Here is a 26,987-nt window from a genome sequence, read left to right on the forward strand (position 1 = left end):
AGCTAACTCTGAGATGTGGTCTTTGTCTGACCCTTCCAGGGGTCCTGAAGAATGCTGCACCCAGAACAGGTTCTCTTCTCCCCACCAGCACAAGGACAGGCCAAAGGACAAGCACTGTCCCTCAGAACCCAAGGCCCAGCAGGCTGGGTTGGGGGTTCAGGGCCTCCCACCTCCTTACCCAGGGGAGGAGCCAGGGCTCCTGCTCAGCCTGGACTCCAGCTGTCAGAGGCCAGGCCTGAGCCACACCAGGCTGGGGAGCGGCTGGCCGGGAGCCTGAGGCTGAGACTGGGCCCGGGAGGTTTTGTCCAGGCTGGGTCGTGCAGGTAGGAGTCGTCGAGGTTTGCAGGGATAAGTTTTCAGTAATGAGAGCATGCAACTCTCTTGCTTTTCTTTCTTTTCTTTTCTCCATCCTTAGGTGTCTGTCACCATCTTTCTCAGACTTATTCTCCTACGTAATAATCCTTTCCTCTTGGAATTAAGCAGGCAGCCTGTCCATATGGAGCCTCCTCCTTCCCTATTGTGTGATCTGAACCTCGGGGACTGCTGAGCCTTGGCCCTTTGGTGGCTGGGAGAGGGGTGGGGGCTGTGTGACACCATGAAGAAGTGAGTGCCTTTCCTGGACCCCAGGGATAATGTGGTTTTCTCCTCCAGCAGAGCTCCCCCTCCAGGACCAGGTCTTCCTACCTCTCTCCCCAGTGCAAAAGCACAGCCACCACCCTCCACAATGCCAGGAGAAGAGCGCCCCCTGGGGTTGTGCAGTGGGGCAGCTCTGACAAAGGGCCTGGCACAGAGTGAGCTCAGGAAGTGACTGCGATCAATTACACTGAACTGCATGTGTTCTGAGTTGAAAGGAGCACAGGCAGGTGGCAAAAAATAGAGTCACCAGGCCATGCAGGCTGAGAGCTACAGCAGTGGCCAGGGAAGGAGTGACGGCCAAGGGCTGGGGTGGCAAGAGAGAGGGCTTACAAGGTCTCTGCTACCTGAACTCAGATAGTGGGGTTCCTGTCCCCAGTGGGGTTCCTGTCCCCAGTCCAGCCAGCTCAGTGCCCCACTGGAAGGGGCAAAACAGAGCTGATTTCTACCCTACCACCAGGAGGACACTCCTTCCATGCTGTCTCCAGTGGACATAGGACTTATGGGAAAGGGACAGGCGGTGTAGCACAGCTTTTGTTGTGAGTCAGGCTTGGACTGGAAATCCAAAGAAGCCATAGTTACAGGATATCACCTGTGAGTCTCAGTTTCTGCACCTGCAAAATTGGGATAATGAGGCCAACTCATAGTCAATATAAGAATTGCAATTGTATTTGGGATGTGATCTACTCAACACTTGAAGTCTGGCACATACTGGTAAATGTTAGTCCTCACCCTTCATTGCTCTGGAAGAGGAAGTTCTCTGTGGGAGGTTGGTAGAGTGGTTTTTCAGGAAGAACTTGCAAGTAGGCAGACGTACAGCAGAACCCGCCCAGGATTCTTCCAGAAGGCCAGAGGAGGTGGAGAATTGCCCAGGCACAGCATGAGGTTGGGGGTGGGGGATGTCCTCCCACATGGAAAATTCTGATCCGCTGTGAGGATTGGTGGGCTCCGGGGCTGGGGCCCACTCTGTACCACCAGCATCTCATCCCTCATGTTCAAGGTCTCAGTGCCTCCTTCCCTTAGCCACAGGCTTCCCACCCTGGTTACAATTTCAGTCCCTCTGGGATTGGAACAAACCCATGGCTGCTTCTCACTACAGCTCTGTGAGGGAGAGGAGCATTTGCAGGCACTGGGAGCTGGCGGGGGACCCCGAAGGGGTTAAGAAAAGCAACACAGAGAATCCTAGACCAGCCACTGGAACCAGGGTCAGTGCAGGGACCCCAGGGGAGAGGCAGCTATGAACACCTACTTGCTGCTAGTTCAGTAAGAACAGCCAGGACCCTCTCTTTCCATCTTTTCAGCTAGATGCCTGTCTCCACCTAAACTACTGCATCAGCTTCTTCAGTCCATCCATGCTCCCCCACCCCGTGCTGGCCCAGGAGGGATTCTCCTCAATGCCCATCTCCCCACACCCTCTGCTCACACCCCTCACCCACTCCGTCCAAACTCTAAGCCCCACCCCCACCACATGGCCGTTTCTTGAACACATTCTGCCTGCTCACACACCTCTGCCGTGTTCCTCCTGTTCCCCCTCCCCGGAGTAGTGCCCGCCCTGCCCACCGCTCACCCCTCTCACTCCCACACAGTCTATTAAGAACATTTGCTGTTGTTCAAGCACCGATTTTGCTCCAGTCTCTGGAGACATAGAGATGAATGAGATACTCAGGTCCCTGCTCTTGAGAGGCTCAGGTCTAAGGGAGACACACCCCAAATCAACAGGTACCTTTAGAGAGATAAATGGGGGGCAGGTTGGGGTGGTGGGTGTTCCCCAGGGTAGGGGGTCAGAGAAGGCTGCTGAGGAAGGAGCAGGTGGAGGACACAGCCCAGACAAAGTCCTGGGTGGAAGGGGGAGTGCAGCCCTTCTGGAACCTCATGGTTACAATGCAGCAGGACGCGTGGCAAGGAGGGCTCTGACCCACAGCCCAGGTTGTGGGAGAAGGAAGAGCTCCCGAGTGAGCAGGATGCCAAGGAGGAAGGTGCCGCTGGGGCAGCCTGGTCGCTATCGCAGCTGTGGGGGTGCTGACAGTGATGACAGAGAGGCGCTTGGTCACCGGGGGCCCTGTGCTTGGGGCGGGGGCGAGCAGAGCAGAGGGAGGCTGGAGAAGAGCAGGCAAACGCATCCTGAGGATGGGGATGGGAGAGGGGAGCTGTCCTCAGGGTCTGGCATGCTGGGTGGGGGCCTCGGAGGAAACGGCCACGAGACCGGTGGAATTAGCTGGCCCCCAGATTTCAAGCAGAACTCCCATTTCCAAAATCTTCAGTGCAGGGTCAGCCTGAAGCCTAAAGGGGTAACACAGGCTTTGGAGCCAGAAGTAAGGCTCCTGGTCTTCATTTCCTGTGACCTGCACGTGGAGGAAAGGATGCCGGTGACAAGAGCCCACAGGCAACTTCCTCAAGCCCCTGACCCCAGCGGCCTGCTCCCGGAGTGTACACGCTCTTCCTCCAGGCCTGGACGGAAGCAGGCGGCTCTGCCCGTGTGCTGGTTACGATTAAGCCATAACGATCTCTGCTGTCACTTTTAGTCTCAGTACTCAGTCTCAACTCAGATATTATTCCAAAACTATATCTCCCAGTGCCATATCATTCAACATCTCTATTGTTCTTTAAAGCTAAGTCTCCCTCTCCCTGAGTGCCGGCCCTCAGGTGGGCTGGCTGCAAGGCCTGCCGGCCCTGGATGAAGGGGATGCGTTCAGCCTGTTGAGTGTCTCTTACCTTCTCGAACAGATGCCTGGGAGCTATGGGGCCGAGGAAGGTGGAGAAGTCAGGCAGGAATGTTCTGATTTGACCAGGCTGCCCCTAAGACGGCTCTGGCATGCTGGTGTCGGACACCTTGGGCTGACCCTTCCCTGAGGGTGCTCTGGTCCGGCACTTGGGGTTCCCTCAGCCAGGGGAGTCTCCCCGGCACACCCTGCCTTGCACCGCACCCCTGATCGATTGTTCCACAGCCTCCGTGAATCCCCAGGTTCACCGCCAGTTCTGCCCCCTGAGCCCCCTCTCGACAGCCCATTGGACAGGATCTGAGAAGATCCCCACGCTGTCTTTTCCGTGCACGTGGCCCACATCTTATACACGCACCCCAAAACATCCACACATTCTTCACCCAACCCAGAGTGCAGCCCAATCCCAAACCAGCTGCTGCCATCCGTCTGCCCCACAGTGGAAGCCGTGAGTCCGCCCCAGGCTCTCACGCCTCTGTATTCCAGGCAGAGGCAGCCCTGTCCTCGGTGACCCCGGCTGAGGGGGACGCTCGCCAAGCTCTCCAAAGCCCCTCTACGCAATGCTAACTCGGGCGAGCAGCCCTCACACCCTTTCCCTTTTTCGTTGGGAAAAACACAACAAGGATTTATCCAACAAAATGTTTATAAAACCCTTTTATCTCCTCCTTACAGTGCCTAGAATTGCCCTTCCAGCTCTTAGCTTTTCCTGTGCAGATCTGCCCCTCCTTTTGTCATTTTTTTCGTGTACTGTGCCGTGGTAGAAACCTCCATTTTATTGACCTGTTCTGCTTCTGTTATACTGTTCTTTAAGGCCTGGCTCAGATGCCCTGCCCTCCCTCTAAGCCCCTCCCACCCTCTTCAAAGAGACTTTGTTGCTTCCTCCTCCCAGGGTAAACGCCAGAGCTCAAGGTAAAGCAACAACAGACAGGCCCTGATGCCAGCTCCAGGCTCGCCGATACCGCGAAGCTAGGGCTGTGAGCATAGGCTTTACAATATGTATTCCAATGATGCCAGAGCCTTTTCTGCTGCCTCCTGGCACTCTCTGGGCTCTAGATGCGAAAACACCTGGCTAGTTAACTGATAAGCGTGGCTGCTGTGGGCCCAACCTGCTGGCTCAGGGTGAGGTAGACAGTGCAGGGGTGTGGCTCCACCTCCAGCATCTGTGCAGAGGGGGTTGGGGGGCAGGGTATGTGGGCAGTAGAACCCTGAGGACCAGGTGGGCCTCTCCTTGGAACCAGGGTCATAGGGGGAGGGGCAGGCAGGGCACAGGCCATGCTGACTGAGGACACCAAGCTCAGAGTCACTTAGCCACCTGCCCAGGGTCACCCAGCAGCTCACTGAGACATCAGCCTATACTGGAAAGCAGGCTACCTGGTCCGTGGGCTGGACTTCCTGCACTTCAGTTTCCTGCACTGTAAAAAAGGGAAGATAGCACCTGGTGGGCAGGAGGCAGGAGTATGTGAGGGGCGGATGCTTTGCAAGGGTAACAGCAGGCTCCCTCCTCCCTGGTTTCCTCCCTCTGGGCGGAGGAAAGTGTGTAGGAGTGACTGCAGAGAAACCTGGATCAAAGCCCAGCTCTGCCTTTACTTCTCTGTGTGACCCTGTCCCCCCTGGGCCTCAGTTTCCCCTCCACACAAGCACGGGTTTGAACACCTTGACTTCTGAAGTTCTTCTCAGCTATGGGATTCCACACTCTGCTCCTTTCCTCCTCCTCCTCCTCCTCTTCCCTCTCCAATTTCCCTGGGTGGGTGAGTGTGTGTGAGCCTGTGTGTGCCTGTGGGGGTGTGGCGGGGGCAGGGCCAGGGAGAGAGTCCTGCAGAAGAGGGTGGCAGTCAGGGGGAAGGGTGGCTAGGCCTTTACCTGCCAGTGGGGCTCAGGGCTTCCTCAGCAGCTAAGGGCACTTGGGGCTGTTTAATCATTAAAGGAAAGGAATGGAGCCAGGAGCACCTCAAAGTCCAGCCCGGTGGTGAGCGACTCACCGATGAGCATGGAGCTGGCGGCGATGGGGCCTGGAGCTGCAGGAAATGGGGCCAGGACGGCGACAGTTCCACGTTCAGCCCTGGGCGCCGGAGTCAGCCTGCACGCCTACGACATCGGGGTGCTGGTCGTCTACTTTGTCTTCGTCATTGGCGTGGGGGTCTGGGTGAGTCCTTCCGGAGGTCAGAGGCTGGACTGGCAGGGGAGGCAGAGCCACACTCTCATCTCTGGCTGCTGAGCCAGGGGCAGGTGGGGTAGAGCAGGGAGGGGCAGGGAAGCACTGGGGTTGGGGCAGAAGGGCCTTCAGGAAACAGCTGCACCAAGCCCTCCTTTCCTAGTGGGGCAGACCCAAGCCCAGAGAGGGGCGTGACTTGCCTGAGGTCACACAGGGAGCCAGAGCAGGGCAGCCCTGAGCCCTCTCCTGACTCCCTGCCCCATCCCTTCCCTCTTCACCATGCGGAGACCCCGGCTCTGCGGATGCTTGACTCCGGGCCTACCCCACCCCGTTAGTCAGCGTCTCTCGGCAGGAAGCAGGGCTCCCAAAGGAGCTGGAACTGCTCTGTTCACAGGAAGGGAGCCATGTGGGCCCCAAGGTCCTTCTGCTCCCCGCTGTTCACCAAAGCCTCGGTGCCACGGACGGGGCCAGGCTCCGAGGTCAGCAAACCCTGAGTTCAGACCCCGACTCCAACAGTTGGGGCCGCCTGGCCCGGGGAGCAGCGCGTAGCTGGCAGCAGTGAGCGGCTGCGATGACCACAGAAGTATTCGGGGGGACACGCCAGCACCTGTAGGCTCTGCTGTGAGGCCAATGGCAAGTGGAGTCCCAGCCAGGCACTCCCCAGGCTGTGGCCAGGCAGGAAGCCTTCCTGGGGCTTGTTTCCTCGTCTGTAAAGTGGGGTGAACAGTCCCTGCTCCCAAGCTGGTGGGAGGAGGAAACAGACAAACAGGTGCTCCCTGGCTCCTGGGAGGCGGAGAGCTATGAGAGGCACCGACTCGTGGGCAACTTCAGACAAGTTGCTCTCGAGTTCTTCGTCTACGAAATTAACTCCTTCTGCCCGTCGGGCCTCCCCGAAGACCAGAGGTGACACTGGGAAGTTCAGGAGAGGTTGAACAAGCACCAGGCTCCCCCCACATTGGTCTCCGCCCAGTGACTAATCAATTACTTTTCCCTGGGGAAAAAAAGCTTCTTGAAATTTCCCCTTCTCCTCCCTGTCTCCCAGGCGTTTCTCCCCGTCTCCAGACACAGTCAGAGACCCGTACACCTCAGCAACTTAGTGACGGCTTTGAGTTTACCCTTCCCTCCTCACTGCCCTGTCCTCACTTTCCCCCACCCGTGTCCCCGCAGTTCCTGGGCTGCAGAGCAGAGAATCTGAGTGTGGGCAGGGATTGGGGTAATCTTGGGGAAACCCCACCTCTAACCACTTCCTTTCCAGTCGTCCATCCGTGCAAGCCGAGGGACCATTGGTGGCTACTTCCTGGCAGGGAGGTCCATGAGCTGGTGGCCGGTGAGTTACCTTCCTTCCTCCCCTCCTCCCACATCCAGATCTTTGTTTCAGTTTCTCCCGCCTGGACCAGGTGGGTGCCTTCCAGCTCTGGGCGCCTTCTCTCTAGTGCACACGCACCTGCCACCTGAGCGATCTTGCTAACAGACTCCTCAGACCAGCGTCCATGGGTGCCCCCCAACGGGCCACAGGTGGGACCTGCAGAGATGACTCAGAATGCTCCTGCCACAGACACACCGTCCTGAGCAGACAGGCTCGTAAGCAGCAGGACCGCTGCTGAGCTCGAGGGGAGCAGAAGGGCTTGTGGGCGTTTGCAGGAAGCCTCCAGGCTCCAGACAGTGCACATGGGGTCAGCGAAGGTTTCCTCGGGAGGGTGACACATCAGCTTGCTATAGAAGAGCAGTTAAATGAGGGAAATCCTACAGGATTTTCAAGGAGTTGAACCTGAGACCTTTGTGACCCAGTCTCTCCCATCGGGCCACCCCCCTTCTTTCTCCCCTCCTCCGTTTGACCTTCCTCCTTCCTGGGGGCCTGCAGATCTGTCATATAATCAGTGGATTACTCCCCCACCCCCCACCATGTGGACTGGGCTCCCCATGGCCTTCCTTCTTTCCCACTTAGCTACTCACTCACAGGGGGGCCTGCTGCCAGCATCATTATCTTTCCTAACAGTAGTCCTTTTCTTTGTATATTGGAACAATTTTTAATATTCATACACCCAAATCTTTGTGGATGTTAGGTATATTAGCAAACATAAATTCCCTAGCACAGTCAGTGCCTGGCATACAGTAGGCACCCAACAAATGTCATTTCCACCCCTCTTTCTCTTTGCTCCCCTACTTCCTCTCCTCCCTCCGATCTCAGATTTCCTGAGTCCTGGTGCTGCTCTCCCCACCTCATCCCCACTCCTGAAGATCAGGATCCTGACTCCAGATTGGTTCCAGTTAAAACTGACGCCTTCTGCCTTGCAGATCGGAGCATCTCTGATGTCCAGCAACGTGGGTAGTGGCTTGTTCATCGGCCTGGCTGGGACAGGGGCTGCTGGAGGCCTCGCCGTGGGTGGCTTCGAATGGAATGTAAGAAAGCTGGCCTGGGGGCTTCTCAGGGACACTGTGGTTCTGAACCCACCCCACCCCACCCCTGGCCTTAGCCCTGAGAGGAACCTCAAGTGTGCTTGGGGAGGCTGCATGGTGAATGGAGAACCCATTTTACAGATGAAGAAACCAAGGCCTGGAGGAGCTAGAGGGGCCATCAGAGGCCATACAGGACTGGGATCAGGTCCCAGACCCCTTAGCTCCCAGCTCAGGGCTGTCCTCTGCAAGGCACCACCTCTCCATAGGGGGTGACCCCTTCCTATGCATCCAGGATGTGGACACCCTCTTCTCCCCACTCTCCCAGGCAACCTGGCTGCTGCTGGCCCTCGGCTGGGTCTTCGTCCCTGTGTACATCGCAGCCGGTGTGGTCACAATGCCGCAGTACCTGCAGAAGCGGTTTGGGGGCCAGAGGATCCAGGTGTACATGTCTGTGCTGTCTCTCATCCTCTACATCTTCACCAAGATTTCGGTGAGGACCCACGCCAGTGTGGCCGTCCTGTCTCCCTGGAAATGCTGAGTACGGGCATGGGTGGATAGATGGAAGGAAGGGTGGGCGAAGGAAGGATGACTCCAATGCATGTTCCCCCTCAGCAGAGGGTAATCAGAGGTGAACGAGAAATGTTTGCACAGGGAATGACAGTCCCTTCATCTGAAGACCAAATAATCTGGAGTTCATTCATTCATTCATTCATTCCTCTCTCCATCAACTGATTCTTCATTCAGTGCCATGCATTAATTGCCTAGAATATAACCGTTAAAAAGGTCCTTATTCTTTCTCTATGGACCTAACCTTAGAAAATAAACCTGTGTCACATGATGTGCCCAGAGGGCCAGCTCTGGGACTGAAACTAAACCTGGGGTCCTATGGCCAGTCCAGATCCCCTGTCCTTTGCCGCATTGCAGCCCTGTGACAGGTCCATAAAACAGTCACTGGCAAGCAGGCACTGAGGGGAACTGGCTCACTCAGGTGCCAGGCCCAGGGCAGGTACAATGATACTGCATCTTGTTCCACCAGTGCTTGTAAGCAGCCGAAGTCAGCTTAGGCAAAGGGTGTGACCCCACCTCCTCTAATAAACCCAAACATGTGGGACACGCAGGAGCTGTGGTCACCTGCACCCGCCAGGGCAGCCCCGGGCCTGTCCAGCAGCTAAGTGGGCTCTGCTCTGTCAGGGAGCTGTCGGGGACTCTCTGGGGCCCTCGTCTCCTCCCAAGTGGCCTCTTCTTCTCCAACACCAGCCCCCCGATTCACTTCCTCAGTCATCCACATTGCCCCTCACCACACCCTCCTTGGCCAACAGGCTGTCCTGTCAGTGAGCCGGGTCTCCTCGCTCTTGGTCTCCGAGTTGCATGGGGTTCTCCTCTGCTTTGAAGTCTCACAGCAGCTCAGCAAGATCAAGCCCATCCTCCTCAGGGCAGCACTTAAGGCTCGTCCTCGTCATGTGACAAGGGCTCACAGCAGCTGGCACTGCTGAGTGGGGAGGGACACGCCCGGGTGGCCACACTGGGTGACCCCCTGGTCCGGGTCTCCACAGACTGACATCTTCTCTGGAGCCCTCTTCATCCAGATGGCCTTGGGCTGGAACCTCTACCTCTCCACAGTGATCTTGCTGGTGGTGACGGCCGTCTACACCATCGCAGGTAGGGCCGAAGGCAGGCCAGGTCTGGGTGCAGGCGCCGGGAGCGGAGACTAGCGACAAGGAGAGGGGGAGAGTTAGAGAGAGGGAAGCTTCTTCCTGCAGAGACACAGAGGGAAGGGCTGGAGGAGAGGGACGTCCTGAGGGAGGGGCAGGGAGAAAACTGTCCTTCAGAGAGGACGAGAAAAAGGAAGAGCCGAGGGTGGAGACAGAGGATCAAAGGAAAACAGAGGAAAAGACTGAGAGACATAATGTAGCAGAGAAAGGGGGGACATGAAGGGCAGAAACAGGGGAAACAGAGCCAGCCAGAGAAAGACAGGGAAGGAGAGACCCTGAGAAATGCCTACTGTAACAGGAAGCAGGGTGGTGACGGGGGACCGTCATCTGGACCAGGGTCACTGTGGGCCACTTCAGACAAAGGCCACCAACCCGCCTTCCTCGGCCTCCTCCAGAGCACCCCACACAGGCCTGCGCATCCTGGGACTCAGGGCCAGGGCAGGCTTACTGGTGGCTCCGTCAGCCTGGACAGACGGGGGACTTAAGTGGGCATTCAGCTAGGGGCAGCAGGTGCTCCTGGTGGAGCTAACAGCTCACACAGGAACAGACTTGGGAAATGAAACAGCAAGTTAGGGCAGGGCAGCTGCAGGCAGAGGCTGCTGGGTGGAAAGGGCTGGGCCTGAGCACCTGACTGGGACCAGCCTCCACCCTGCAGGGGAGCATGCAGTGCAGGGAAAGGCAGGCAGGCAGAGTCTACCTGCTAAGAGGGCTCTGTGTCTTCTCTGGTCTCCCCAGGGTGGCCACACGCAGGGCGGGCACCCAGAGAGGAAGCCCTGTCAGTGCTGACTGATGAGCCCTCTCCTTGGGTCCCCAGGGGGCCTCACGGCCGTGATCTACACAGACGCTCTGCAGACGGTCATCATGGTGGGGGGAGCCCTGGTCCTCATGTTTCTGGGTAAGGAGGAGAACTGCACACACCCCAGCTCTGCCCCTAAATCCCGCTCTCATCTGCCTTTGGCTGTCACCTCCACGGTTTGGTCGGAACTTCCCAGGGCACAGAGCCACACCCTGCTCCAGGCCAGGGGCTGCTTCTCTCTAGGCCAAACCAGGGGAGCCCCGCCTCCCTCCCACATTTCCCAGTCCCACACCAGTTCCGAGTCCAGGGACTCCACGCAGAACTGGGAGCTGGCGGGGCAGGGGGTGGGGGCGCACGGGGGGCAGCACGTGACAGGCCCACTGGGGTCTGAGGGCTGTCTCACCCACTGCGGCCTCTCCCCACAGGCTTCAAGGAGGTGGGCTGGTACCCAGGGCTGGAGCAGCGGTACAGACAGGCCATCCCTAACGTCACAGTCCCCAACACCACCTGCCACCTCCCCCGGCCCGATGCCTTCCACATGCTTCGGGACCCTGTGAGCGGGGACATCCCTTGGCCAGGCCTCATTTTCGGGCTCACGGTGCTGGCCACATGGTGCTGGTGCACAGACCAGGTGAGAGCCCAGCCAGGCTTGGCCCCGCCTCCCATGAGCTGGGGGCGGGCTCTCTGTGGGAAAGGTGTGCTTCTGCATGCAGAGGGTGGGGTCTGCTGTGGAACTGCTGCAGAAGCGCAGGCAGCTACCGCCTCAGAGCCCACCTGTGGCTGAGCCGGGCCTGACCCAGCCCCAGCGCCTTGCCTCCACTGGTGCCTTTTCAGGTCATTGTGCAGAGGTCGCTCTCTGCCAAGAGTCTGTCCCATGCCAAGGGAGGCTCGGTGCTGGGGGGCTACCTGAAGATCCTGCCCATGTTCTTCATCGTTATGCCCGGCATGATCAGCCGCGCTCTGTACCCAGGTGAGAGCTGGGCTCCCTCCTGGCAATGTTGGGCTAGGGCAGGCAGGGGTGACGCAGCTTTTCACAAGACCATGTAGTAGTATGTTAACCTCTGTGGGCCAAACAAATGCATCTGAATGTCCTTTTAAAGTCCTGCTGTGGCCCTGACCGGGTAGCTCATTTGGTTTGAGTACCGTCCCCTTATGCCAAGGCCATGGGTTAGATCCAGGTCAGGACACATGCTAAAATCAACCAATGAATGCATCAGTAAATAGATGGATGTTTCTCATTCTCTCCCCTCTTCTTTTCTTTCTAAAATTAATAAATAGAAATAAAAAAGAACAAAATCTGACTTTCTCTTTATAAGGAAAAGAGCAGTTAAGGCATTTGTGATGCCTTCCAAGGATATCTGCCTTTCTCAGGATATAATGCCTAAAACTCAAACCAGCCACTCAGCCGGGCCAGGTAGTATATGGTAGAGAAATGACCAGCGAGAGCTACACCGTGTGCCCAGACAGAGCCTGGCCCGACTGCCCAGCCCTGCCAGAGTCAGCAGTGAGCTCTCCCCTGTGGGGGCGGAAAGCAAATGCTGGGCCAACCCGAGAAGGCAGAGGATGGTTCGGCTCTAACTGCCACCACTTCTTCTGCAGATGAGGTGGGCTGCGTGGACCCCGACATCTGCCAGAGAATCTGTGGGGCCCGCGTGGGCTGTTCCAACATCGCCTACCCCAAGCTGGTCATCGCTCTCATGCCCGTTGGTGAGTCCTGTGTCCCCCACACCCTGTCCCTCCTACCTCCCGGCCACCTCCAGTCCCACTGTCCAGGAAGGGCTGCATTAAAGACAGACATGGGGGGAAGAGGGAATAAAAGCATTCTCTTCCCTACCCTTCCCAGTGTGCATGCACATGCACACGCACACACACACACACACACACTTTCACAGGCTTGTATAAAGCGCTGCTCTGTGCCCTGGCCCTACAGGCGCAGGATAGAGGGCAGGCCCTTGCACTCGGGCTCCGGGCCGACTCCAGGACTCAGGCTGGCAGAGGCCACCATACAAGGTGACCAGTGTGGGGACACAGGGCGGCCGAGGGAGCCCTGAGGAGGCACCTGGCCCACTCTGGAGGAATGTTGGGGATGGTTCCTCAGGGGACAGGACGTGGAGCTGAGTCCTGAGGAGCATCTTTGGCAGACAAAGCTGGAGGGTGTGGGAAATGTCACCCAGGCAGCAGGGGCTGCTGGCGCAGAGGCCTAGGGCTGGGGGAGCATGAGTCTGAGCTGAAGGTGGCCCCGTGCGGGCTCACATGCAGTGGGACTGAGGACAGCTATCGTGGAGAAGGGGTGGTGGTCACACCTTGTTCTGGAGGATCACCTTTACCTGAGGGCCACGGATGGGTGCTGGGGGTTTGAGGCCAGGGTGCATGATCGGGCTTGAGCTTTAGAAGGACCCGTCTGCCTGGAGGGCTCAGCTCAGGGGCAGGCAGGCAGGTGAGTGACAAGGGATTGGCAGTGGTCGGGGGAGGAGCAGTGATGGTGGCTTGGACCAGGTCAGTGACTTTAGAGACGGAGAAAAGAGGTTTAAAAGGTACTGAAGAGGTGGAATCGACAGGACTCGATGACATTATATTTGAGGAATGAGACAGAGGCCAAGGGTGTGGGTCAATCTTCAGTCAGGGCACAGGCAAGAATCAACCAATGAATGCACAAATAGTGGAACAACAAATCAGGGTTTCTCTCTTTTTCTAAAGTCAATAAATAACTTTAAAATTACAGAACAGATTTGGACTAGAGGCGGGAAAAGGATGGAGGTGGGGCCGGTGGGGAGTCCTCCCCTCCCCCCGCCAGGGCGAGCAGACACTCTGTAGAGGCTCAGTCACTGGAGTCAGAGACTTCAGGGATCAGTGGGGCTCGTCCTCTCTTGCTACAGGAGGAAAAATTGTCCCCCAAAGGAAGGGCTCAGTTCAAAGATCACACAGCTGGTTACATACTTGCAGAACCAGGAAACAAATGTGGGCTTTCTGCTCTCCAGACCAGGGCTTTGCCTGGCAGGAATATCAGTGAAAAAAGGAACACAGTGAAAACAGTTATTAACAATCATCGTCTCCCCACCAGTGACCCACTAGCCAAGTGTCTACAAGCTCTGAAACCCAGACTGAGGTGTCAGGGCTGCAGAGAACCTTAAAGATCAACTAGTCTCACAGCTCTGAATGGTGTAGCTTAGGCTCAGGGAGGGCAGAAGACTCACCCAGGGCCACCGAGCAAGGAAGACAGAGTACGGTCAGGACCGAGCGGCCAGTCCAGTGTTCCTTACCTGCGTGGGTTGTGAACCTCACCCAGCTCCTTCTCCATCCCAGTTCCACCCCAGACTCACGACCCTGCTGGGCACTGCAGCCTCCATGGTCCCTGGCAGAGCCTGAATGGCCAGCCAGTTGTCCATGGAGACGTCGTCTCTCCCCAGGTCTGCGGGGCCTGATGATCGCCGTGATCATGGCCGCCCTCATGAGCTCGCTCACGTCCATCTTCAACAGCAGCAGCACCCTGTTCGCCATCGACGTGTGGCAGCGCTTCCGCAGGAAGGCGACGGAGCAGGAGCTGATGGTGGTGGGCAGGTGTGTTAGCCCACCCTCCTCGGGGCCACCTTCCTGTAGGCAGACCCCTCTCCCCCTCCCTTCTGCCTGGGTTGCCCTGGGGAGATGTGGCCGGGTCTGGGCCTCTGCCTGGCCAGCAGAGCTCCTGGTTCTAGCACCACTGTCCTACAAGACCTCAGGTAAGTATCCCCCTGCCACCTACACCCCCACCCCCACCCACCATCCTTCTGCAGCTCTGCACCACTCCTCCTGCTCCAGAAAAGGAGAAAAACAATCTCTTCCCCACCTGTTCTGCCTTCTCTTGAAATTGATCGATGGGGCAAATGAGAACATCTGACAAAGCATTGAAGCAATGAAAAGTGAACCGTGTCAGTGGGTGGAAGTTAGCAACCCACGTGGCCCATCATCTTTCAGACCAGCTGTTACCCCGGGGGTAACAGAAGTGCTATTAACGGACTCCATCCCTCTCACTCTGAGGCCCTCCTGGCATCACACCTTTGTGCTGGGGACACCCTGCCTTGAGGGTATGCAGGGTTTGATGAGAAGGGCAGAGGCACAGGTGACACAGTGAGGGACCTGCACTGGTAAAGATGTTTATTGGGAGTTTGTCTCCAAAGGATGCAAAGTCTCAAACACCAGACTAAAGAATTTGAACTTTACCTCGTAGGTGCTGGTTTTATGCTTTTCAGAGTATAAGTGCATGGCTAATTGTTCTTTTTCTCCTTGAGGCTGGCAGGTTTGTAGTTTTCATAGGCTTACAGGGCCCTTTCTGAAATCTTTGCTTCATAATTTAAGGCTCTATAACTCAGGTTTCTGGACTAATGTGTCCATTCTTCCCTTTGGGTAGATGGTACTTGAGCTTAGATAACTTGCTTTTTCCCATATCCCTGCCTTTGCATGCACTGTTGCTTCCCCCACAGTGCCTTCTGTCCACGGCAGCCCAGTAGACCCCCTGCCTGCTCATAGGGGCATCCAGCCCTACACACAGGGATTGGAAGGATCGGTACACAGGACAGACTGTGCAAAGAGGCGAGGCTAAGTGAGAGGGAGGCCACTTGGGCAGCTGCTGCTTTCGTGGGGCCTGAGAGAAAATGGGAGGGAGAGGAGAAGAGAGGCCAGGTGTGCCAGGGCATTTCTAAAAGACATTTAGAAATCCTGTGACATTTGCACACTGAACTGCCAGCCAGCGATGTCCAACCTTTTGGTGTCTCTGGGACACATCGGAAGAAGAAAGGTTGCCTTGGGCCACACATTAAATACATTGCAACATGTGATCATGCACAAAAAATAATAATCTCATAATGTGTTAAGTAAATTTATGATTTTGTGTTGGGCTGCGTGAGGCCCTGGGTTGCATGTTGAACACCCCTGTGCGAGTGGGGTTTTGGTGCCATCTGCTGACCAAAAGCATTATTGCATCCAGCACCTGCAAAAAAGTTTTTCATTATCCTGATGGCACACCTGCAAAATCATACATAGAAAGCATTTTGGGGACCTGGGCCTGAGCCAGAATCGTTGAGGGAGAGTCAGGATGTGAGGGTGCAGTCTCTTCTCTGAGCTAAATGACAATGTAAGGGAGAGAGGCTTAGAGCGGAGAAGCCTAGAGAAGGGAGAGTGCCTGGAGCCCGGAGCCATGGTGGAGAAGGGGGCTGCCTTGTACTGAGTTTGGGTAAGAAAGGCATCCCAAGAAAAGACCAGAGGCCACCTGCCTGGGTGGGTGGTGGGGTGAGAGGTATGGATTCCCTTCTGGAGAGCAGGTGGGCTATATGACCTCAAAGGCATCTGCTTCAAAGATCCTTGGTCTCTTAGATTCTGGAGTTCTGGTATTTTAAGAGTTTAAAATTCTGGATTTTAGCACTTGGGATTCTAGTCCTGACATTCTCTGACTCAGGGCCATGCATCTACTCTCTCTCCCCGGTTCCCAAGCATCTCCTGCACCCTACCCAATGCCCTGCACCCCACCCCATGCCCTGACACCCCACTCCATGCCCTGCCACCCCAGCACACCTCATGGCACCCTGTGCCCTCTTGGCAGAGTGTTTGTGGTGTTCCTGGTCGTCATCAGCATCCTCTGGATCCCCATCATCCAGAGCTCCAACAGTGGCCAGCTCTTCGACTATATCCAGTCTGTCACCAGCTACCTGGCCCCGCCTATCACTGCCCTGTTCCTGCTGGCCATCTTCTGCAAGAGGGTCACAGAGCCTGTGAGTACAGCAGGTCATCACAGGGTCAGGAGAACAGGTCTGGCCATAACCTGGTGTCTCTTCCTGACCCTGACAAGCTGACTGCCCCCTCCCTACCCATAGCATCAGGTCTAGAGTCATTCACCTGCTCAACAGACATCCACCCACCTTATTGTGAAGGTGCTAGGGTGTGTGGTTTACAAGGTCCACACAGGCCGGCCATCACGGGGCCAGAGCCTGCTGTTTGTGGAGGTCCACTCTCCCTGCCAGTGATCACGGTCACAGCAAAACTCCACTGAACTCTGGACATTTCTGCTCATTGCAGAAGTCTTGAAATTGGGACTAGCATCTCAATTTAAAAAACTCCAAGTCATCTGCCTCTTACATATAGGGAACAGGCATAGTTGGGGTTGAACAGGGCTATAAAGAAGATATGAAAGGTGCCAGAGCTTTTCTTCTGTTAAAAAAGACAGAAGACAGAAAAAAAATAGAAGTAGCGAAGGGGAGATGTCTGCACTGATTTATGATTTATCCTAACAGGAAGTAGGGAACGGGGATCCTGGCACTTATACAAGATCATATTCCATTCTAGTTGAATATTAAACTCCTCTACTTAGTACTTATGAATTTCTCCCATCAGGGCACCCAAGGAAAGTGTGGCTCAGCGAGGTTGGGTCCCTGTGTCAGTTACTCTGGAAGGGAGCCAGGGTCCGAACCCCGGTCTCTCTGACTCTGGAGCCCATGTCATGTCCAGTACCCTGCTCTGCCTGCCTTTACGTCAAGACAAAACCTCAGCATTAATGGGGAATTCACTCCGATGGACATGCAAACACTGTAACCAGCCACGGGAGAGAGATTTGAAAGCAGAGTGGCTTTTAGCTTCCTAGGGTCTCCCACCGGGATCTCACCCCCACCTGGTCTGTCCTCTCTCCACAGGGAGCCTTCTGGGGGCTCATGTTCGGCCTGGTGGTGGGGCTTGTGCGCATGATCCTGGAGTTCTGCTACCCCGCCCCAGCCTGTGGGGAGGTGGACCGGAGGCCAGCCGTGCTCAAGGACTTCCACTACCTCTACTTTGCCCTCGTCCTCTGCGGGCTCACTGCCATTGTCATCGTCACTGTCAGCCTCTGTACAACCCCCATCCCTGAGGAAAAGGCAAGTGGACTGCTCAGGCCGAGGGGCCCCCAGGCTGCCCCCTCCTCCCAGGCCCAGAATCCCACCACCGAGTTCCACTCCATTGAGTTATGGTCCTGCCTGTGGCCACACAGATGTCCCAGGGAGGGGGCCTCATTGGGTTATTAATTCCCAACCGAAAAGTAATTCATTCCATTGGAAAATAACTCAGTGAGCACCTACTATGTGCCGGGGTTACAGAGATGAGGCTTAGCGGGGCCAGCACAGCTGGGTGCCCCGTGGACAGTGTCTCAGGAGAGGGGCCAGCCCTGCCCTGCTGTGTGCGTTTGTGGGAGGTCGGCGTCAGGGCAGCGGTTCCTGGTTGAACATGTAATGGATAGCTGCCTGGCCGGGAGGACAGCCTCATTGGAAAGGAGCTCAGGTCCTCATGGTCGGGCCCCACTGGTGTCAGCCAGAGAACCTACCACATTCTCCTCTCCTGAGCCACCACAAAGGGAGTGGCAGGAAAGCCGCAGGGCCATCCAGGTACACAGGTGTGCTTCTCCTCACCTGGATGTCTGCACCTGGAGGCTCTACAGACTCTTCAGGCTCATCATTGTGTGTGTGTATGAACCATTTCTTTCTCTCTCATACACACATACACACACACTCATGCACACATGCAAATTCAATCCTGCTCCTGCCTACTCTGTCTGGGGCGGGGGGGTACCACTAACCGCCTGATGATCCAAGGCAGGAGCCTGAGACCACATTACCATTTCCATCTCCCTGACCCAGCTCACTCCGACGGTCCCCATGGCCTGGAGGCCTTACTCCTTAACATTCCCCACGACTGCTCCCCCTGCGGCCCCAGGTGCGCTTGATTTCTTGCTTCACTTTTGCAGCAGCCTCCCAGCTGGGTCCCTTCAATTCACTCTGAGGGATCTTTCTAAATCCCAGGACTTAGCTTTTCTTCCCAGTTCCCAAAGTCTGTAGTGACTCTCCATTGCATTGTTTTTATGAGAGATATCAGATCCTCAGTCTGACCATGGAAGCCCTTTGTCATGGTGCCTGCCTCCCTGATGGCTTCTTTTCTCCCCGTCTGTGAGCTCATGAGGTCAGGGGCCATCCTGCTTTGGTGTGTTTTCCAGCCCAGCACGCCCTCACGCCTCCCACAATGGGCCCTCTGTCTCTACAGCACAACTTCCCTCCAGAGGTAACTGAGCAAGACAGCGTTTGTTTTCTTTCCCTCCAGCTCGCTCACCTAACATGGTGGACACGGAACCATCCTGCTGAGCTGGAGAAGGAAGCCCATGAGGACACACCAGGGAAAGCAGAGATCCCACCTGGGGAGCCCCCTGCAGGAGGCAGAGGGGAAGACCACTGCAGCCAGGGCCCGGAGCAGCAGCATGGAGGTAGGCTGAGGGTGTGCTGGGGTGCGCATCCCAGGGGACTGATGGGGACAGACACTGGGCCCTAGGTCCCCAAAGACCCCATTTGGGGATCATTGGGAATGGAGTCTCTATAGGAGTCCAAAAATATCCTTCCTCCCTTCCCATGTGACTATGAACTATTTGAGGAATAAGACAAACAATAAGGCTGAGGGGAGCCAAAATATTGCCCTCATTACTGGTAAAGTGTAGTGGAAAGACATGGTTTAGATCCATGGGGAGGTACAGTTCCTAATCCTGAACTCCAGCGTTAGTCGGAGGGAACCACAGTCACCTCCCCTGTGAGCACTGCACTGCCAAGGAGGAGGAGGGAGGGACTGAGCCAAGCATGCCCTCTTCATCCTCCTCAGATCTACAATGGGGAAGTCCCCTCACCTCTCCTGGGTTGAATGAACCTAAGGACAGAAAATCACAGGGTGGTACACTAATTGAGCTCCATCCACATGCAAGGAAACATCAGCTGTGGCGAAGAAACAGCCCCCCACCCACACATGCATTTTATTATTTATTCCCCATTGGGCTTAATAACCTGCCTAGAGTCACATAAAAGCCAGGCCATCCTTCCCAGGAAGAGAGCAGGTATGTCCATACAGTGCTGTCTGTGTTCATGAGATTCCTCCAGAGCTACCACCCTTCCCAGGGGAACCCTTGGGGGCTGCTCAGGGGTCATATGAATGTTGCCTCTGGAGGTTCTCAAATGCATTAGAGTATGAATTAAATGTACTCCAAGACCACACAGTATCTAAAGTTTACATAGACATAATGTAGCTGTTTTATATGTAATGCACTTATATCCTTCCTCTATGTGATTAAATAATAATGTTAAGATATTTGGATTTCATAACATCATAGAGACTTCCCAAAGTATGAAATTCCCAAGGAAAGATTGATGTTAAAAATGGTAAATCAGTTTGCAATTTAATGCCCCAAATCAATTTTTCTTGCCCTTGTGAGTTAAAAATTTAGTGAAATGTAAGTCCTAAGTCTACTTGCTGCCTCTGGCAGAAGGAGCCCCAGTGCCCAGGTGGAGCTGGGGTGCCTTCAGATACTGCCCCCTCCCATTGGGTTGGACAGAGCTCCATCGGGGCCTCAGAAAGTATCTTAGTTCCATCTCTGTCATTTGGTGGGCCAAACCCCTAATACTCCAGCAGATTTAAACCTTCGATAAGGTTATCCAGGCACCGGTTATTGGACCCCACGGCTGGCAGCTGCACCACTCAGCTCCACATCTTTGCCAGGTGCTGGGAGCCCGGTGCTTCCCCCAGGGCTGAGATGCCTCCCACCTTTCTTGAGCCTTTCTCCTTTGCTTTGGGCTCTGACCCCAGAGAAACAACCACTTGCCCAGAGGTAATGACACCATAAACTCTAGAATATGAGCTCCACCAATATCTAAGACTCCAAGCTTCTTGACCTGTTTGCACAGGGAAAAGCCAGTGGTCCACTATATACATGAAATTCATAATGGGGAATATAATCTTTTATAAAGTCCCAGGGCCCACTTCAGAAAGCACCAACAGAACTTCTGATCAAGATGGAGGCGTAGGTACACTTTGCCTTTTCTTATAACCAAAAGAAGGACAACAACAAATTTAAAAACAAAAAATAACCAGAACTGCCTGAAAGTCGAACTGTATGGAAGTCCAACAACCAAGGAGTTAAAGAAGAAACATTCATCCAGACCAGTAGGAGGGGCAGGGAGGGGATGCTGGGATGGTGAGGACTCACAGCAAAGCAGCAGATGGCAGAGCAGGTGGTCCCACATTTGTGTGCAGGTAAGCCAGGAGGAACAACTGAGGAGCAACACAGATTGCACTGCAACTCAGGTTTCCAGTGTGGGGAAATGAAGCCTCAAAACCTCCAACACTTAAAACCTGTGGGGGTTGAGGTGGCAGGAGAAACTCCCAGCCTCACAGGAGAGTTCACTGGAGAGACCCACAGTATCCTAAAATGTGCACAAAACCACCCACCTGGGAATCAGCACCAGAAGGGCCCAATTTGTTTGTGGGTAGTGGAGGAAGTGACTGAAAGCTGACCAAGAGCTGAGCAAGTGGCATTGTTCCCTCTTAGACTCCTCCCCCACACATGTCACCATAGCACAACAACCTGGGTTGCAGTACTCTGGCAAATACCTAAGGCTCTGCCCCTTACTATATAACAGGTGTGCCAAGACAAAGAAATATGGCCCAAATGAAAGAAAAAAATCAAAGCTCCAGAAAAAATACAACTAAGTGATGAAAAGATAGCCTACCTATCAGATGTAGGGTTTAAAACACTGGTAATCAGGATGATTACAGAAATGGTTGAGTACGGTCACAAAATAGAAGAAAAAGTAAAGGCTATGAAAAGTGAAATAAAGGAAAATATACAGGGAACCAACAGTGAAGGGAAGGAAACCAGAACTCAACTCAACAGTTTGGACCAGAAGGAAGAAATAAACATTCAACCAGAACAGAATGAAGAAACAAGAATTTTTAAAAAATGAGGAGAGGCTTAGGAACCTCTGGAAAAACTTTAAACATTCCAACTTCCAAATCATAGTGGTGTTAGCAGGAGAAGAGGAAGAGCAAGAAACTGAAAGCTTATTTGAAAAAATAATTAGAGAAAACTTCCCCAATGTGGCAAAGGAAATAGACTTCCAGGAAGTCCAGGAAGCTCAGAGTCTCAAAAACACTGGACCCAAAACAAGGAAGCACACACCAAGGCACATTCATAATTACATTACCCAAGATTAAAGATAAGGAGAGAATCTTAAAAGCAGCAAGAGAAAGGGAGAGAGTTACTTACAAAGGAGTGCCAATAAGACTATCAACTGGTATCTCAAAAGAAACCTTACAGGCAAGAAGGGGTGGAAAGAAGTATTCAAAGTGATGAAAGGCAAGGACCTACAACCAAGATGACTCTATCCAGCAAAGCTATCATTTAGAATGGAAAGGCAGAAAAAATGCTTCTCAGATAAGGTCAGGTTAAAGGAGTTCATCATCACCCAGCCATTATTATATGAAATGTTAAAGGGATTTATCAAAGAAAAGAATCTAAAAAAAATTAAAACAAAAATAAAACTGAACTAAGTAAACAACTAGAACAGGAACAGATTCACAGAAATAAAGATCACATGGGGGGTTATCAGCAGGGAGTGAGAGGGGGAGAATGGGGAAAAAAGTAGAGGGAATAAGAAGCATAAATGGTAGGTACAAAATAGACAGGGGGAGGTTAAGAATAGTATGGGAAATGGAGAAGCCAAGAATTAATATGTACAACCCAAGGACATGAACTAAGGTGGGGGAATGATGGTGGGAGGTGGGGTACAGGATGGAGGGGAATAAAGTGGAGAAAAAATGGGACAACTGTAATACCACAATCAATAAAATATATTTTTTTAAGAAAAGAAAGCACCAACAAAGCTCAAAGTCACCAGCCTTAGTCTAATCAGTTGCCTTAATTTTGCTTTGCAAAATGTAACTCCTTACCTTTTGTTTGAACTTTGTGGTCCATGCACCAGATGCTGGGGCTCAAAACTGCTTCTCACCCCATGATAGCAAGGACCTGGTCCTGGTCCCTGTAAAAACTTACAGGGTCGAAGAAGGAATCTGAGAGCACAGGTCTTTGCAGGTGAGGCAGCTACCGAGGGAGAGGAAAGGGCAAGGGAAGAAGCTGCAAAGACAGCTCCCAACCTGAAGCAGGGAGGGCACGGCTTATACTCTCCACGGCCGAGCCTCAGGACCAGACAGACTTACAGGTCATGGCTGTCCTTCCTGTTGGCCCCCATGTCAAGGGCAGAGCCTGTCTCTGGAGAATCTGAGAAATGACTGCTCCCTGTGGGTGGCTTGTGCCCAAAAGGGACATAGGAGACACTGAGTCAGCCAAGTTCAATGAGGGAAATCCCTCCCAACCACAAGGAGACGGAAAGGACAGGGAGAGGCAAGTACTATAATATGCAAGAGCCCCTTCCCTGCCAAGGGGAACACCGGGAATGGGGCAGAAGCACCTGTCTCTCAAAAGGCGGCAGGCGGATGAAGCCTCATTTGTGCTGTACTCAGTTAAAAAGCAAAATGACAGTGTGCTTTTGAGTACTGCAAAAAGGAAGTTCACAATGAATTTAAGGACATCAGAGCAGATCTGAAAGAAGTATATACATCCCAAGCTGTAGACAGGTTTAGGTTCATTGATACACCCCAGGCTGTCCATGGGTTTAGGTTTATTGAGTCATTGCTCACCAATAACTGCCGAAGTGACTCAGAAGAGAGAGCTGGGACCGCTTGTGGGAAGATAAAGCTTCGTGCAGTCAAAGACCTGAAGTCATCTAACTGCTCTTCAAGCAGGTCTGCGGCTCTGGGACTTTTGGAAGTTGCTTCCTCTCTCTGAGCCTTTCCCTCCTCTGCACAGTGGGGGAGCCAGACCAGGGGCACCCCGGTGTCTGCATCCCTGAGACCAGACAGTCTCACTGAGTTCACCAAGTGCCAAGTCCCAAAGCCATTAAGATAATGAAGCATTTCCAATGGAATGTATGCAACTTCAGTGAAAGGACTTCTACTGGCATTTTATTTTAATATACTACTGATAGTAAAAAAAAAAAATCTTTACAAATATTTACGTTATTTGTTCTTTTAAACTTAGTTTTTAATGAATTGTGCTCCTTTTTAACCTCAGGGTGAGGTTAAACCCCTGGTTAACCCCTTCTCCACACTGGGGACCTGTGGCTGCACTGCGGTCTCGTGCACCTCACTGCTCCAGCGCTGTACCTTTGTAGAGTGCTGTCAAATCTGCGTTCTCATTTGATGAACAAACCACCTGCAGACAGGACATACTCCATTAACGTATTTGGGAGGGAAAGACCCCACAGCTCAGAGAGGTTGCTTGATTTGCATGTGGCCTCAGTCAGGCACTGGCTAGGCTAGAGGGCGGAGCTGGCCCTGGAATGCGGCTTCCAGCCCAATGTCCTTCCCATAGCAGAGATCGCATCAGTCTGCCTGGCCCAGCTGCTGCCTCCCTCCTGGGTGGGCTAGTGCTCTCCCCGCTGCGTCCTCGTGGGGGCGTGTCATCTGAATTGGGTTGAACAGCATTATACACACCTCCTCACCTGCACCATGGAGAAGCGTCTGCTCCATGACTGTTTGGAGGCTGTGGCTGGGGTCAGAGCTCAGGGTAGAGGCCCAGCTCAGCACCCAGTCTGTGGCTGTTGATTGTCCCACATCCCCCCTCCCCATGCACTTCCTCCCTGTCTGGTTTCTCACCATCTCTCTCCCTTTCCTGCTCCCTCATCACTCTCCTTTCTGACTTTGCCTTGCCTCTCCCCTCCTACTTCCTTCCTCCTTCTGGCTTTTGTCTCTCAGCCCCACGCAGATCCTGGGGAAAGCTGCTTTGGGGCTGGTTGTGCGGGCTCTCTGGGGCCCCGCAGCAAGCCCTGAGCCCAGCAGAAAAGGCGGCGCTAGAGCAGAAGCTGACCAGCATCAAGGAGGAGCCGCTCTGGAGAAGTGTCTGCAACGTCAATGCTGTCCTCCTGCTGGCCATCAATGTCTTCCTCTGGGGGTATTTTGCATAACTCTGCAGACCTGGCTTCAGCTAAGACAGAGGAAACACAGCCCCAGCCTGGCCAGCCACAGACACTGGCTTTCCTCTCACCTTGCTGTCCGAACTGGAGACCCCAGAGGCTGAGGCTGCAAGAGTGCCTGCAGAGCCCCTCATCCAGCCTGTGCCCTTGACTGGTGGTGAAACAGAGGTCCAGAGAGAGTGCTGGGCCTGCCCAGGACCACACAGCAGGATTCACACTGGCCTCCTGACTCCAGCTCTCCTCCCATTACATTGCCTTAAAGTCCTACCTCAAAAATGCTGTTTTTACCTTCTTGGTGAGTCTGCTCAGGAGCATTTACTCAACGTGTGTCTTGAGATTAAAAAGTGGATGATACAAGCAAAGGAGTAGCAGGCAAGTTGTAGAAATCCACATGCATCTTTGCTCACCCATACTCCTCCCTTCTCCCCCTTTTGCCCTCCCTCTACATCCCTCATTCCCAATCCCCTGTCAACTGTTTTTAGCAGGCATCTACTCGAAGGACTTCAAGCTCCAGTTGGTGGCCTCGCATGGTGACTGTCACACCCAAAGGAGGGGCCAGGGAGGAATGTTAGCACGGTGACAGATGTGTTTGGGGCAGGGAACACAGGGATAAAGGACTCTCCTTGGCACCACTCAAATCTGTCACTTCCTTCTCTGACATCCAAACACGAGCCAGTCTCCATGGCCTTGAGGAGCTGGGGGTCCAGCTGGACAGACAGGACTTGTTGAAAACAGGAGGGACTGATACAGGCTGCTCCGCTTCGTGTAAGCCCTGCAGAAGGTCTGCATAGGCAGCCGAGGAACCGCTGCCGCTGGACCTGTGCCCCGCCCTCTGCCTTTGCGTGCTCGGAGCTCCCGCCCTGGAAAACACCACAACCCTGCTTAGCCACCCCTCCTCCAATAAGCTGCCTGATGCCCCAAACTGGGTCAAGGTCCCACTCCTGCTCCCATGCCCTCTGGACTTGCTTCTGTGGCAGCTCCGATCACTGTACTGTGATGTTTATCTCCTGGCTCCACTGAGTCCTCCAAGGGGTAGGAATCAAGGCCCAAGTGACTTTGTACCCAGAGAGAAGCAGGTGCTTGATAAATGTTGACTTAGTAATCCTCCAAGGCCACGTAGGCTGTGCTCTGTGGCTGGCTGGGTTGCGACTTGGGGAGCCTGCTGGTGGGGAGGACTGTCCTTCAGCTGGAGTTCACACACTGAGTCTCAGGTGGCTGGAGGGGAACCACCGTCCTGCCTGCCCTCTGGCCTGACACAGATGAGGTGTCCCTTCCTTTATCTAGCTCCCTGCCTGGGCCTCCCCTGGTCTCGCCAGATCCACTATAATGCTGCCCTCATCACCATTTATACTAATCAATCATCACAATTAAATACAAATAAAATTCTAGTTCTCTGAGGTTTCAATACAGCCGATTGATTCTATGACTACCTGCTGTTGCTGCTGCCTCCAAACTCGTGTCCACAGACCCTTCGACCTCACCTGTGTCATCTCATGTGGTGATGAGGGTCCTGGCCTGCAGGGTCCATGTGTGTTGTGGCTGCTAGTAAACACATACACACGGACAACAGAAGTCCTTTGGAGAGAAAGGGACGGCATGGCCGCTCTCTGAAGGATAGGGTGAGAGGCCAGAAGCCCCCACCTGGACACTCTTATTGTTTTTCTGGGCACATTATATGATGGTCCTCATTTTCTATGCACAGGTTTGCTGCAGGTGATTACCTTTTACAGATAACAAAGGAAAGAATGCTGCTAATTACTTCAAAGAGAAGGATGTTGCAGACCAAGGGGAAAAGTGGTTGAACTGGTCACACTCCACACTTGGGAGGTTTAGCTCAGATTTTAGGAAGGTGCAGTAAGCACTTGCTGCCTCAATTCAGGGTGAGGGAGTTTTAGCAAAAGCAAGCCTCATAGCAGTGTGGGTACAATGCAGGCCTGATTCCCCACGGGAAAACCTCTCTGTGGGTGTGGTCCTATGTGCCACTCACTCCCCACTGGTTTTCCACATGGAGGCTGAGCTACATTTCCACACCATGTGAAGCTGTTCCCTACAACATGGCTCGCTGTCCTCACCCTGCTCGGGAACTTACTCTCTGCCCTGATTTCCCCCAAACCAAAAGTTTTTATGATTATACTGAAGTTTTGGGGAGGGGAGAATTCTAAATCACAGAAGCACAATTTAGAATTAAATATTGAACATCCCTGTTTTCAAAAGCTTTTCAGTGGGCTGCTATGGGAGTTCCCACAGGTCTTCTCTGCCTCCATCCCCCTGCTGCCTGCCGTGGTTCTGAGTCCCCTCCCCCTGCAGAGCCTCTCACTGCTCCCCAGCCCCCCATTGGGGGGTCCCCTCCCCCATTTCCCACTCTCTTTGTCGTGTTCTCCTCTGGGCTCCAGACTTACCTCCTCTAACACGAGCATGCTGTTAGCCACAGCAAGACTGCCGCAAGGGGGCTGCTGTCCTTCTCTACCCTCTTTGCCTGGTTAATTCCTACTCATTCCTCACACCTTAGCACAAAAGTCATGTGCATCTTTACTGTTTCTGTGATGACCTTACCATGGCCATCTGCACCCCAGAGCGGGTAAGTCCCAGCACCCAACATGTAACCTCATGGTCCCCTGAATCTACCTTCAAAGAAAATGTTGGAATAAGCTGTATACTTATTTCATGAATACTCAGCTTGTCTCCTAGATTGGAAGTGCCCCTACCGAGTCCCTGTCACCTAGAACAGTACCTGACACTTGGTGGGTGCTA

General features: G+C 54.0%; 1 protein-coding gene across 1 annotated transcript; it reads left to right on the top strand.

Moving 5' to 3' along the window:
* On the top strand, window positions 1-24,607 carry SLC5A9 (solute carrier family 5 member 9). Its single transcript, XM_028513118.2, has 15 exons — window positions 1-323; window positions 5,275-5,493; window positions 6,758-6,829; window positions 7,798-7,902; window positions 8,225-8,389; window positions 9,453-9,558; window positions 10,426-10,506; window positions 10,833-11,038; window positions 11,242-11,377; window positions 12,007-12,114; window positions 13,815-13,965; window positions 15,980-16,148; window positions 17,064-17,279; window positions 18,493-18,652; window positions 24,019-24,607. Exons 2-15 carry the CDS (start codon window positions 5,332-5,334, stop codon window positions 24,225-24,227), a joined length of 2,046 nt encoding a protein of 681 aa, XP_028368919.1. The 5' UTR covers window positions 1-323; window positions 5,275-5,331; the 3' UTR covers window positions 24,228-24,607.
* The last annotated feature ends 2,380 nt before the right edge of the window (window positions 24,608-26,987 follow it).

Source organism: Phyllostomus discolor, chromosome 5 (genome assembly GCF_004126475.2).
Source record: "Phyllostomus discolor isolate MPI-MPIP mPhyDis1 chromosome 5, mPhyDis1.pri.v3, whole genome shotgun sequence".
NCBI classification, from domain to species: Eukaryota; Metazoa; Chordata; class Mammalia; order Chiroptera; family Phyllostomidae; genus Phyllostomus; species Phyllostomus discolor.